Source organism: Solea solea, chromosome 6 (assembly GCF_958295425.1).
Source record: "Solea solea chromosome 6, fSolSol10.1, whole genome shotgun sequence".
NCBI classification, from domain to species: Eukaryota; Metazoa; Chordata; class Actinopteri; order Pleuronectiformes; family Soleidae; genus Solea; species Solea solea.
In genome coordinates, this window is record NC_081139.1 from 7,208,842 (window position 1) to 7,222,847 (window position 14,006).

Sequence of the window (14,006 nt, forward strand, 5' to 3'; positions counted from 1 at the left end):
TAGTAATTAAGACAAATGAGGAAAAATATACAGTGATTGTATTGATTTTTTGGGGGGGGGGTGGATGAACCCTTTACGTCCCTATGCTATTGTGTGTAAACTGAACAACACTCCCGCTCAGTGGTCAAAAGGTGTTTTGCGCTTCCTTTTCTTTTTTAATTCGACACATTTTTTTACTCATTTGTCGTTAGTGTGAACAAGTGACCATTTTTAAATCTACGTTTTTAAGACCACTTTTTAGTGTCGCCACGACTTTTAATAGTCTTCACATTTAATAACACAAGCTACAATCATTTCCTGTAGTAGAGTTACTCTCTAAACCATTTTGTCCCCATAAGGACGTTAAGTCCCCATATTGTGATAACACACACACACACACACGCGTGCGCGCGCGCTCAGATCTTCTCTTTTCATCAGCAGTGACAGGAAACGTCGACTCTTTTTTTCTCCTCCTGTCGCGGTGCTGGATATTTTATTTGAGCAGCTGCTTATATTTTAAACACACTGCAGGGGTTGGCTCTCTGTTGTTTTCTCCTATGAAGAGCTTTATTAGTTTTTGAATTAAAACAAAAGTTATTATTGCGCGGGATAAATATCTATATTTAGAGGTGGATATGACTTCTCGAGGTTTGGGTCTGACCGAGAGTCTAAGTCAAGACATAAGTCAAGAAGAGTTGGATTTTAACGACCTGTTTTTGTATAATACAGGGGAGTTTCCTGTTGGCTGTGACAAAGGTGAGAATGTATTCAGAAATTCGTCTTCTTGTGTAGATGAGTCGTATTATATCAGCATAATTAGTCACAATCATCCCGTAGTGTTAGTGTTAGTATTTGTCCTCGGCTGTAATTCAGTGGTTCTGTGAGCACTGAGCTGTCAGGTACTGATGTTACACTGAAATTCTCCTTTCACTGACCTCAAGTAGCTTAAATCATTAATTCCACTTTAGGTGCTATATTTTTAGAAACTAGGGGTAAATTGGCATGTGCAGCCTTTTCCAAGATGAGTTAAAATCGGAGGTTACCGTGCTGTCAATTTGTTTTACAATATCTAATCATTTACTGACATCACAACTGGTTTGATAGGCAGACAAGGCACAAAATGTATGTGTTAAGTGTGTTGGAGTTGACTCCAGTTAAACTTGTAACCCTCTAACGCTAGAGTTGATGGATGGGTGTGTCTGAAGGGGAAGTTTTCTCGAGGTGGTAATAGTTGTCCACAACTTCAACTTCACTTTGTTTTTTGACAGATGATACAGGTGCCCTCTTCCAGGATAACAATCAGCCTCCACTGCTGGTTGTTGAACATCCCACAACATGTGTCTCCACCTCCATCCAACCAGTCCCCAGCCAGAACACCTCATCTCGCAGCCCACTCACTGAAGAGAACCTGTCAGGAGCTGTGTATGAGTCTCTGGAGCTGTCAGTGAGATCCGGGAACATCGCCGCTCCCAGCCCCAGGATTGAGATTACTCCATCTGGTGACTCTCTCAGCTCGCAGACCCTGAACCCCAGTCCTGGCTCCACAGTCCTGGGAGCCTACAGGGAGTGTGTGAGCCCTGCCAGCAGTAACTCTTCCACAGGATGGCCAGCAGAGTCGTACTCTCCTGTGGCATCGCCCTGTGTTTCTCCCTCAATCGGAGGTGGCTGTAGCATGGGGTTGTCTGCCTTAGACCTCTGCCCGGGCCTCCAGAGCATCCACACTTCCTCTGCCCACTCCTCTCCAAGAGCCTCTCCCCGTAACAGCGTCACAGATGACATCCATCTCTTGCCACAGCACCAACGTGCTGCTGTGCCGCTTCCCCACCAGCGCTCCCGCTCTGCCTCGCCACATGGAAAGCGAGTTTATGACCAGGGCCACTCCTGTCTCGGGGGCACTCCTGTCAAGCAGCGCTCCCGTAGCCCAAGCCCCATCCCATCGCCCCATGAGCAACAGGGGTCCCTCTACCTTCACCAATACCAGGCCCAAGCTCAGCTTCAGACCAAAATTCAGACCCCCTCCACGGGTCTGGAGGAGGACTGGAGCTCCTGTCTGTCCAGAGCAGTTCCCTCGGTAATGGTGCGAAGTGCACATGGCCAAGCTCAGACACAGGACTGTATGTATAGAGAGGTGTTTGACTGGGCCAGTGAGCAGGAGAGGATTGGCAGGCCCAGACCCGAGGTCAAGTCTGACACCATCTTCATTGTCCCACCTGTGTGGCCACCATCTCATCCAGTCCAGCACAACACATTCAGGTGTGTTCTCCTTCCTGTTTCTGAGATTACATCCTTCAGCTATAAGACGAAACATGGTCTAGTCTAGTGTTTTGACATTTTTGCAATGTACTGTTCCTCTCTCCCTCCCAGTGGTCTCTCCATGGCTCCGCTCCCGTCTTTAGAGTGGCCACTGCCCAGCCAGTCCAGTCAGTATGAACTATTGATCCTGCAGCAGCCCAGATCTCACCACAGAGCTCACTATGAGACTGAGGGCAGCCGCGGCGCTGTGAAGACACCTAAAGGAGGGCATCCAGAAGTTCAGGTAGGTTTTTTTTTCTTTTGCACTTGAAGGATGTGGGGGATTGTTTGTAAGGATATATATTAACAGGAAATATGATATGACGAGTATGTACAAGGTAGGAAATAAGAAAATAAGTCTTTCATTTCACATTAACCTCAGTGAAAAGTGTGACATGCTCATGTCACTTTCACATTAGTACTCCCACACGTACAAATTATTGAGGCGTGCAGGGCTTTCAATACTAAAGAAACACACATATTGTGAAAGTTACATTGACAAACAATGGAAGTACAGCCACAGTACAGTCTGTTTCATATGATCCTGTTGATAAGCATCACTATTAGTTTCCCCTGGTACTTTTGCATGTTTGCTTTGCCATTGTGATTCGGGGAAATCTCTCCCAGGGGGAGAATCATTTGATCGTTTTTGTTGCCCTCACCAGCTCCGTGGATATCAAGGCTCGGTCCCGCTGAGGCTGCAGGTCTTCATAGGGACAGCAGACGAGCGGCTCCTGAAACCGCATGCCTTCTACCAGGTGCACCGCATCACTGGCAAAACCGTCACCACGCCCAGCATGGAGAGGGTGATCAGTGGCACCAAAGTGTTGGACATTCCCCTGGAGCCAACGAACCATATGAGAGTAATGTGAGTAAACCAGAGAAGATGTGGGATATACTGTAGGTTCATACAAGTAAATCACAAGTGCATTAATCCACAGATTGTTTTAAGACAGTGGCATCATTGACCAAATGCAGCTCAGGGCAGTTGGTAAGGGTCTTAACAGCAGAGGAAATGGCAAAAAGTCAGGAGGTGAGAAATCAGCAGGTATGTGAAGGCTCTCGTGGACAGAGAGGCTGAGATGCACGTCGTTTCTCTGAGGGGTAACAGCAGCCAGGCAGGTAGGTAGGTAGGTGGGTGGGTAAGTACGGAGAGTTCAACCAAAGGGAAAGCTTACCAAATAGTGAGCAGGCAGACGCTGAGGCAGAGATGTGGTCGGCAACAGAAGGCTGAGGTGATATCCAGGTTTCACGCAGAGACAGGCGGGTGCAGGACTGCAGAGTCTTGCATGAGGGCTAAGAACAATCTGGCAAAGGAGAGAGTGTGGAGCTGGTGTATACATGTATAAGGAGGGCTGATTGCAGGAGACGAGCAGCAGCTGTGATCACAGGTGAGCAGGGTTGGCTTGATGAGGAGGCGTGTCTTGGCAGGCAGAGTTGGGTGGGGTCAGGTAAGTGGAAACTGTGACAATCATGAGTAATGACTAACCAGTCCGCATCTCTGTGAGAAACAGATGTCTATGTCAATTACTCCTTCTTTCTGTATGCATTGTGGGCTGTGGTCTCTAGTTATAATGGCTATTATGAACAAGTTGCTGTTCAAATCTGAAATGCACAACTTCCTGTGTTTTTCTTGCAAAGTCCTACCTAGCAGACACCAGGTTTTTTTACAATAGCTAATAGAGATCCTGTAACTAATTACTGGAACTCAACTGTTATTAAGTTAACGTAAAGGTCACAAACCACTGATCCACAAACCACCTAATCATTTCTAACCGATGCAAATGACTCAGGGCGTGTGTGTGTGTGTGTAAACAGTAACTGTTTCATAGCAAACTTCGATGAATGTCACAGTGAAAGTATTTTCTCACTTCTGACTCATCGCATTGGCCTTCCCTTACATCTCACAGGATCGATTGTGTAGGAATCCTCAAGCTGAGAAATGCAGACATTGAGCTGAGGAACGGCGAGACGGACATTGGGCGGAAAAACACGCGCGTGCGCTTGGTGTTCCGTGTCCATGTCCCTCAGTCTGGAGGACAGCTCGTGTCCCTTCAGGTTGCTTCTGATCCAATTGAATGCTGTAAGTAGTGTTTCTCGTATGTGCATCTACAGGCTCGACAAATTGACCAAATCTTTGGACACTTTTTTTGCTATCATCACATGGCGGTCAACTGTTATAAAGGTTTGCTTTAACGTGAATGTCTCCCAGCCAATTTTGTGATTTGGTATGTTTTTGTTTGGTTTTCTCAGCCCAGCGCTCGGCTCAGGAGCTTCCTGCAGTCGAAAGACACGACCTGGACCGATGCTCAGTGCTCGGCGGTCAACAAATGGTCCTAATTGGTCAAAATTTTACACCTGACTCCAAGGTGATTTTCTCTGAGAAGACACAAGGTGAGGAGGAAACGCATGTGTTACCAGCGCTTGTAAGAACTTAAACTTTCAATATGGTTATGTGTTCTTGAGAGTCCATCTAAGGTGTGAAGGAACAATTTAACTTTATAATATCTTTAGAATATGCTCACTGTTTCATCTCATTACCTCTGTTTGGCAGTCGTTACTTTTTAAACCGCTCACTCCCTTCACCAAAGTCTGTGGAGAAAATCAGTGATTTTATATCACGGCGCACAGGAGGCAGGACGCTGGTGCAGCAGAGTGAGCACTTTACAAAATGATGTTTCCAGTTGGAAAAAAAGCTGTCTAACACTGAGATCGAGTGGCAGACATATTAAGATATTGTTGACTTAACAGGTAGTAACGATTCTGGATTCCAACGATTATTAAAATATTTGAATGCGTTGTACAACATCCAATATCCTGTTTGAATTTATCATGTAGGCAACATCCTCTTTCGCCCCCACACTTTTAACCCTTGACAGAACGAACCATTAGTTGAATGTTTTTTTTTAAATTATTGTTTGATGGAAATTGTTACACTCTTTCTGCTCCTTCTGCCCACACAGAGTTGTTGGTTTGCAGGGTTTGAGAGAGCAGGATGCGTACAGTTGACTGCATGTAAAGCCTCCTTGTTGCTTGGTGTGGAGTTATATGCAACAGGATGTGGTTAGACAGACTGATAAAGATTCAGACCCAGAGAAGAGGCTTTGTATATTTTCTTTTTTGTTTTCAAAGTGTGGGTAGAGAACAGAAATGTCAGGTAAACCAAAGCTAGATTTCCACCGTCTCTGTAACTCACCCACATGTTGTGGAAAAGGGATTGATATCTCATGAAATAATTATCAATCTAAGGTTATACATTTTTGCAGACGGGCAGCAAATCTGGGAGGTGGAGGCTGCTGTGGACAAAGACAAAACACAAGCTGTGAGTACTGACAAATAGGCAGTTGTATGTTTTACCAAAACAAAAAAGCAAGACACAGACTCTGCAGCTACTCTCAAAGTTAAACATGTGACAGCAGCTTGATCATTGTGTTCGATTATCACTGCCTAGAACATGCTGTTCGTCGAGGTGCCGCCTTATCGAGACCGGACCATTTGCCACCCAGCCAAAGTCAACTTTTACGTCATCAATGGGAAGAAGAAACGCAGTCAGCCTCAGCACTTCATCTACACTCCTGTGATAGGTACAGTACATGTCTGTCGGGACGGTGGCTAAACTTATAACGTCATACAATTGTTGTATATCGGCTCCTGGTCTCTCTCTCATCTGTCTTTACCTCACCTCCCTCTTGTCCTTTCTTTCCCCCCTTTCTGTCCCCCCTCTCTCCTCTATCTCCCATGTTTCATTTCACCCCAACTGGTCGAGGCGGATGGCTGCACCTCTTTGAGTCAGAGTTTTCTTCCTGTGAAAAGGGAGTTTTTTCTCTCCACTGATGCCTAGCGCTTGCTCATTGTGTGATCTGTTGGGTTTCTCTGCTCTCGATCATGTTGTCTATTTTACAGTGCCTTGAGACAATGTATGTTGTGATTTGGCGCTATACAAATCTGAATTGAATTGAATTGACTTAGAAAGAAAAGAAGATCGCACCATGGGTAATGTTGTGAGGAAATCACAACTCATGCGTAAAAAAAAAATGTTTAAACAAAAATAAATTGAATTTAATCTGGCGTCTTATAATGTTGCTAAGGGGTTAAGGTTATACCCTTACTAGGTCAAATTTGCAGAACACAGGAAATTACACAACTTAAATCAGATTAGATCCAACTGCAGCAGGATTTCAAGAACATTTTATAGCTGAAGACATCTAAACTTGCATCTCCACTTTAATGTGATGTTCTTCATTCTTACAGTAGCTCTTTCTCAGCCTGCTTTTAGGAGGGAACTGCACCCGTGACACAGGTCTTTGCACTGGGTTGGCAACTTTCACGTAAGGTGGAAAATCTGTCGCCCTACTGTCGTTCAGCTAATGCGCTCTCCACCTACATGCAATGCCCACATCTGATATTTAGACACTCGGATATTTAGATGGCAGTGTTTGAAGAATATATACATAAGGAGATTTTTCCAGGTTGAATAAAGGTTAAATAAAAATATACATGTATATAAACGTGACAGATACGGCTGTGTAAATACTGATCTGTTCTCCATCTCATTTGACTTCTGATGGGATTTTTATACACACTAAAGCATTCAGGCAGTGTTAAAGTAACAGTAAAAGACCATTTATATTTAACTCTTTAGGTTATGTTAACACTAACTGAGTTAAATTAAGCACAACTGCGGCTTGTCATCAGATTTGGTGTTACTTTATCACTGCAAAGTGGATGATCACGTCATCCATTTTGAGGTGCGAGTGGTGAGGTTTATGCACGTTACGTTTTACAGTCACTTTTGGTGATTAGTGTTCAGTTACCATGAAAAACGCTGGTTCTGCTTCAGTGACTGAATGCACTGGAAGTCGCACCCATAATTCTTGCAAGGAATCTTGGACCATAGAAACAAGGGGCATAGACTTTCAAAAAAAACCGGAACACAACAGAAATAAATAAAGCTGTGACGCTTGCAATGAACTGACAAAACAACCGAGCAGTGAGGGACTGATTAGATGAGCTTATTGGAAAATGAGACACAGGTGTGAGAAATCTGGGCGTGGCCTGTAATCATCATGGTGGCAGTGGAACCAGAACAGGAAGTAATGAGAGAGAATTATACAAAATAAAACGGGAAATAGAGGAAGTGCTCAATCCACGTTGCAGTAACCCATGACATCTGTGTCTTCCTATTAAAGTTAATGGACATCAGGAAGATAAAATAATCTTATCTTCCTGATATCTTTGTTTTATGTTTCACAGCCATCAAAGCAGAACCACCGGATGACTATCATTCAAACTCATATGGCAGTTCAGATAACTGGTCACTGTCATTGAAGTCGCTCTACCACCACCACCTGGAGCAAGACAGCAACCTTCAAGCCTTGAGTGTTTCTCCAACCCTATACCATCTTGCCACTGTGGACCCCAGAGCCTGCGCTGTTACACTGGATTCACAGCACGACCCGTCAGCGTATTACCAGTCCGGTGCCAGCGGTCTAATCAGCAGTCCCATGCTGTACCACACACCAAACCAACATTACAGCGGTGTAATGAGTGGTTTCCCAGTGGTATCCCACTCCGCCTCCTCTCCCGGTGCCAAACCCCCTGTGGGCAAACTGACCGAAGGGTCTCAGGTTTGTGATTCATATGAGGCCTGTTTGATGTCAAGACAGCAGACAGCGCCGCCAGTGGGGAAGTCACCGCCTCCTAGATTCATCCAAAGTCAAGCTCCAGATAAGGCCGCATGCAGAGCAGAGCCAGGTGAAGGACACCACAAAGAGTGGGCTCCAGAGAGGGTTACAGTCAAAGAAGAGAACCTCAGCTATGCCTATCTGGAGGATGGTGAGTATGTTACTGTACTAATGACAAGTGCTGTTAAATGAATACAGATTTATTTCTTTTCAGTGAAAAGTAACAGTCCGACTCTGAGCAGCATACCTCAAAAAGTTAAGGACAGATTTGGATGAAATATTCTGGGAATGTAGGTTATGGCCTAATGGAGAAACGATTAGGTGGTGATGACACTGTGGGAAACTGTGAGTGCTTTCTCCAGTTTCAGTGTTGTTGTTCTACAGAGAGGAGTGTCTATAAGTAGCCTCGGAGCACTGCTTAGACTATGTCCTTCGAAGCAATTAGAAAAAGTCCAAGCAAAAGAGTAGAAGCTCAAGGCTGACAGGCAGCACATGACTGAGCCTCTGGTCTTGTCATCCTTGTGCACAAAGCATCAAACTGGGAGCTGAAGGTTCATCACTGTGACTGACACACAGTCGAGTCGAGCTGATTCCGGCATTGAATGAAATAGTCAGTGCAACCAGGAAGTGGGTGAAGCACTGGGCAGGGTGTAATGGTGCAGAGTGGTTTGACGTGTCATACTGAAACTGCAGTGAAAGTTGAAGAGCTTGCAGGTCTAAATGCAGCTCAGCTGCTTTTGCCAGTCAAGATGTGTACGAACGATTAAGGAGAAGCTGGCGGAAATTGCCAAATTATTTTGAACTCTTCGTAACATTCAGCTTCTTGCATCGCATCACTGAAGCTGTTCCCAACTTCTAACCATTTTAGTGGCATAAAGTTGCATGTATATACTGTGTGTTAGCAGTCGTACTCAAAAACAACTGAACCGATTTCTAATCAATTCTGTGGACAGGTGGCTCTTGACCTGTGGTCGAACCCCTTACATTTTTTAGATGATCTAAATAAGGGGAGGTTAATGTTTCGGTTTACACTTCTGTGATAGAAAACAGAAACAGGAAGTGTACTGCAGACAAATGCATGCATGTATGTATACACACACCTGTGGTTTAGATGGAAGACGAGAGAAAGAAGCAATGTCTTGCATTCTGGTCTCATTCTGGAGTAGTAATAGTGAAAGCAAATGAGACCAGCAACAATCTATTTCAGTGAGCATCAGAAGGGATTAGTGAGGTTCTTGGGATTATATATATTATTATAATATACAAAAAAATACACACATGTGGTTGTAGACAGTGTAATTAAAAATTAAAACATGGATCCTAAGGATAAATTAGGTTGAAATAAAAGCAGTATTGACTGGTATTGTGTGTTCTAATAAAAGGGGTTGTAAATGTAAAATGAATGCAACTAGGACTGCAACAACTGATCAATTAATTGATTACTAAATTGATCGCCAACTATTTTGATAATTAGTTTGAGTGTTTTTAAATAATTAAAATAAGTTTGACATTGGAGAACGTCATCTTTTCAAGGTTTGGGAAACACTGATCAACATTTTCTGATATATTATAGAATTACAAACTACTATCGATTAATCAATTCGGAAAATAATCACTTGTTGCGGTCCTTAATGCCATTGTCCTTTAATCATCTGGCATCCAAGGCTGATTTCGTAAACATAATTCTGCTTCCCTTTATATTTATATTGTCATGAACATTAAAGTTACATATGCCAATTGATTTATTCATGTTTTCCAGTGAATGACATCATAAGACGGGACCTGAAAGGACACAGTGGAGAGTGAACTTGAAAGCCTGCAGCTGCCACGATGTCCATGCATCACATTCAACGTTTTAACAACGATATAATTTTTAGAATTATAAATATAACATCCTTGTTGTCTGAGAGGATGTTTGCAGGGTGTTGGACCTTTGTCCAAACACTCAACCACCACATTTTTACACCAAAGAGCTGTTATTTCTCAGTTTTCTATATTTCAGCAAAGTTAGTAGACCATATATCACACCTTATAATGCATGTATGTGTTGTATGTTTGTATGTTTACAACTGCTCTGTGTAAGCATGTGTAAAATATTTTATAATAAATATGTTCATATGAAGCTGCGTCGGGGATGAGTTTCATTCTGCAAATCTCCCGATGCCCACACAGAGATCTGTGCATCAGCACAACATTGAAGTTAACAGATAACGTGGGAGTATAATTTGTCCCTACTCTTAATGGATAATCATCAAATATGATCATGATCAAATAATCAAAAATGATTGTAATAAACATTTTGGCCACAAATGAGAAGCCATGTTGTGTTAATAAAAATAAACAAACAAAAACATAATTTAAAATGTGACTTAAAATACACATCATATTGTCTTAAACATATTACTACAATAATAAATATAATAGATTTGAATGAATTTGGTAAATGGGAGAATTATTATAACCCTGTTTGACCGTTTTTTTATTTATACCACACATTAGCTCCAGAGGGCGACATTTTCAAAGCGATCCTTTACGTAAAATATTTTATAATAAATATGTTCATATGAAGTTGCGTCTGGGATGAGTTTAATTCTGCAAATCTCCTGATGCCCACACAGAGATCTGTGCATCAGCACAACATTGAAGTTAACAGATAACATGGGAGTATAATTTGTCCCTACTCTTAATGGATAATCATCATATGTGATCATGATCAAATAATCAAAAATTATTGTAATAAACACTTTGGCCACAAATGAGAAGCCATGTTGTGTTAATAAAAATAAACAAACAAAAACATAATTTAAAATGTGACTTAAATTACACATCATATTGTCTTAAACATATTACTACATTAATAAATATAATAGATTTTTTTCAATGAATTTGGTAAATGGGAGAATTATTATAACCCTGTTTGACTGTTTTTTATTTATACCACACATGAGCTCCAGAGGGCGACATTTTCAAAGCGATCCTTTACCAGGCCGGAAGTGGAGTCTTAATCGTCATTTCCGGGAAACGGAATTTATTTTTCTTTCCTTTGTAACTCAGATTGTTTCAGAGTAGCTTTTTTCCAAAAGGCATTTTATATCTTTCTTCACTTTTTGCCCTTAAAGTGTTGTTGTCCGTCTTTGGACTAAGGAAGACAGTAAAGTTTTCCCGTCACAGGTAAGGTTTTCCCTTCGTACTGATATAAGAGTCCACATCTACGTTCTCACGTATGTCATTTGTGTGTTGTTACGTTGTTGTCCACGCAAATTCTATACAGCCGCATATTAACGAGAGCATTTTTCAGTGAAATAGGGAATGTATAACGGAGAGCTTGCATGCCATTGTATTTTGAGGTTAATGTTTAGTAGGCATTCTCCACATTTGATGTAAAACTAACTACAAATGGGTTAAAATTATGATAAAAAACACACTAATAAAAGGTTGATCAAGATGAAACTCCATTTTCAGGATCATCATGAATGGAGAAACTTGTTGAATCAAGTATCCCATTTTCTTTTTTCCATTCAACTGCGACAGAAGTCAGATATTTTTTAAGTAAATGTGAAGACTTGTTTCTCTTCAGTGTGTGGTCCTGTATCACATACATATTTGATGTGTTGCCATGCGTCACTAATCAGAATCAGAATTGAATGCAAACCTGTTTGTGCAGCTTTCATGAAAGTTTACAGATTATATAAATCTAGAGTACAGATTGAAGGCTCTGCCCATGTGCATTTAAAAATCTAAAAACATTGTACCTGTACCTGTAATACTGTGAATCGAAATTATTTTACATTGGAATTCTAATTGTCTCCTGCCTAATACTGATGTCGTTTACACAGAGAGGTCACTGAGGGAAACACAAACAGCCAGCAGCATCATGTCTGCAGATCTGGACCTGTCTCCTCCGGAAGTCCCCGAGCCTACGTTTTTAGAGAGTGTACTGCGCTACGGGCTGTTTCTGGGTGCTATCTTCCAGCTCATCTGCATCCTGGCCATCATCTTCCCCACATCCAAGGGCCATGAACAGGTGAGGTGGATGCCGAGAAGAGAATGACGTGGTGTATGGAAGTCTGGTTCTTCTTGTAATTGTGGTTTGAAACAGTTTTCTTTCACAGTTTAAGGAACACATCTTTCAGCAGTTTAGGAAAACGTTTGGCTCAGGTTTGTCTTGGTGATTTGCGTTCACGACAGCTGGAGGACGGGGCAGCTTCAGGCTTGAGAACGCAGGAAGCAAAGACATTTGCCCATGCACTTGCTGTAGTTTCTCCTGTTGATTTCTCATTTAGGGTACACAAATAGAACCTCACAATCTCTGGAGTTCTGTGCATGTCATGTCAGTGTGACACTCTTGACAGCTATAAAAACAATCCTACAGAATTCGGCCATTTTAGATCTGACTTTTGAATTTCTGTGAAGATAAGAGACCAGTGGGTTACTTTCTTAATCTCAATACGAACAACTGTCAGGAGACTTTATTTATAGGCGAGAGCAATTAAACCCAATGTCTAACTGTTCCATTTTCACCAGTCATCATCGGATGCACTGATTACTCTCCACAGTATGTCGCCGTTTCATCCTTCATAGCATTGTGCTGTCACTGCTCTGCTAGAATAATAGAAAAGATTGCAATCACAGACACAGTGCTGACAGACAGAATGCACTAAACCACTTATGAATTTCCTTGCTTCGTGTGTGGCCACAAAATCCCTGAATTGAAACATTTAGATTAATAAGAGACAATATATCGAGATTTAACACACCTATATACAATTTATGCAAAACATAGTTTAATGACTCAGCTAAGTAATTCCTGGAAAACACTTCAAATCTATTTAAGAACACTTCTCTCATCATGCTTAACAGTCGTTTATTTTTATTTTCGCACCTCATTTCAATGAGTCAGAAAGTTGCTTGATTGTGTTTTTAATGACTTCATGTGTTTCTCTACAGGAGGAAACAGAGACCACTGACAGCAGAGCTGCCGAACAGATGAAGAAACCTAAAGGAGCAGCCACTCAGATTCGACAAAAACAAAAGAAAGAGAGCAAAAAGAAGCGATAGATGGCGTTTGTGTATGTTTGTGTGAACATTTGTAATCATCACTTGCAGTTACCACTACAATGTGCACTGACATTGAGACACTACAGTGTGACCTTGAACTCTGTCCTATTCACACTCAACATAACAAGGAGCAAGCTGCCATGTTTGCTTACTGCTACATATTTCACTAGGTAACTGTTTTGCATGTATTTTTTTTTACAATTAAATACCATTTATTGGATTGTATTTGCATTAAAAACAGACAATTAAATGCATTACACAGTCATTGACCTTACTTTACATTCATTGCAGAATCAGTTTTGTCTAATGAGGTTGTGTTCTGTTGAAAGGAAATATTATGATTTAGTTGTGATGCAGATTAGGACATTAGCAATATGAAATAAAAATGTTTTTGTTTATATTCAGACAATATTCAGATAATTCACAATACACGTGGTGGGTAATCTAAGATTAGAAAGTTGAAGTAAAAAGGTCAAATGAAGACAACTGACCAGGACCTATATTTATTTTGTAGGCCCATTTCTGTTTACAATTTCATATTTGTTAATACAGATTCATCAAAACTCTTAAATAGGACTATAGGCATGAACGTAACCAAAAATGGTGTATTATATTTGGAGGTAAGAAATATTAAAAAATTCACACTAGAGCTGCCAATCAACAAAAATACCAATCAATTATTGTACATTGAATATTTTAGTGTTTGACTGTTGGTCCGAGAAAAGTAGACACCATAATGGACTTTAAGGAAATATATGGACTTTTTGTCATTTATTAATAAATTAAAGAATAAAAACATAAAAAATTGGAAGATTCTTAAGTCATCAAAGTAATATATTTCTATCTTCATCACCAACATTTTTTTATGCTGTATGTATTATAGACTTGTATTGTATTTAATATTTCCGATTTCCATTTGTGTTTGGCTAATAACCTGAAATTAAACACATCAAATACTAAGAAACCGATGAAATTTAAAAGTAGAATACAACT

The 14,006-nt window shown here is 41.2% G+C and overlaps 2 protein-coding genes across 2 annotated transcripts; both read left to right on the plus strand.

The window, feature by feature from the left end:
• The first annotated feature begins 436 nt into the window (after positions 1-436).
• LOC131460332 (nuclear factor of activated T-cells, cytoplasmic 2-like) lies at positions 437-10,117 on the plus strand. Its single transcript, XM_058630716.1, has 10 exons — positions 437-735; positions 1,248-2,232; positions 2,344-2,515; positions 2,937-3,139; positions 4,182-4,354; positions 4,525-4,665; positions 5,538-5,593; positions 5,723-5,855; positions 7,525-8,106; positions 9,715-10,117. The coding sequence occupies exons 1-10, from the start codon at positions 615-617 to the stop codon at positions 9,759-9,761; spliced, it is 2,613 nt and encodes an 870-aa protein (XP_058486699.1). The 5' UTR covers positions 437-614; the 3' UTR covers positions 9,762-10,117.
• An 855-nt stretch (positions 10,118-10,972) lies between these two features.
• Positions 10,973-13,278, plus strand: manbal (mannosidase beta like). The gene is made up of 3 exons (XM_058631472.1): positions 10,973-11,126; positions 11,792-11,979; positions 12,903-13,278. Exons 2-3 carry the CDS (start codon positions 11,830-11,832, stop codon positions 13,011-13,013), a joined length of 261 nt encoding a protein of 86 aa, XP_058487455.1. The 5' UTR covers positions 10,973-11,126; positions 11,792-11,829; the 3' UTR covers positions 13,014-13,278.
• The last annotated feature ends 728 nt before the right edge of the window (positions 13,279-14,006 follow it).

Bases quoted from the DNA above. Each gene is read 5' to 3' on its own strand.
- manbal (XM_058631472.1), top strand. From the start codon at position 11,830: ATGTCTGCAGATCTGGACCTGTCTCCTCCGGAAGTCCCCGAGCCTACG. The intron at 11,980-12,902 runs GTGAGGTGGATG...GTTTCTCTACAG, and splicing joins CATCCAAGGGCCATGAACAG to GAGGAAACAGAGACCACTGA.
- LOC131460332 (XM_058630716.1), top strand. From the start codon at position 615: ATGACTTCTCGAGGTTTGGGTCTGACCGAGAGTCTAAGTCAAGACATA. The intron at 2,516-2,936 runs GTAGGTTTTTTT...TGCCCTCACCAG, and splicing joins GAGGGCATCCAGAAGTTCAG to CTCCGTGGATATCAAGGCTC. The intron at 4,355-4,524 runs GTAAGTAGTGTT...TGGTTTTCTCAG, and splicing joins TTCTGATCCAATTGAATGCT to CCCAGCGCTCGGCTCAGGAG.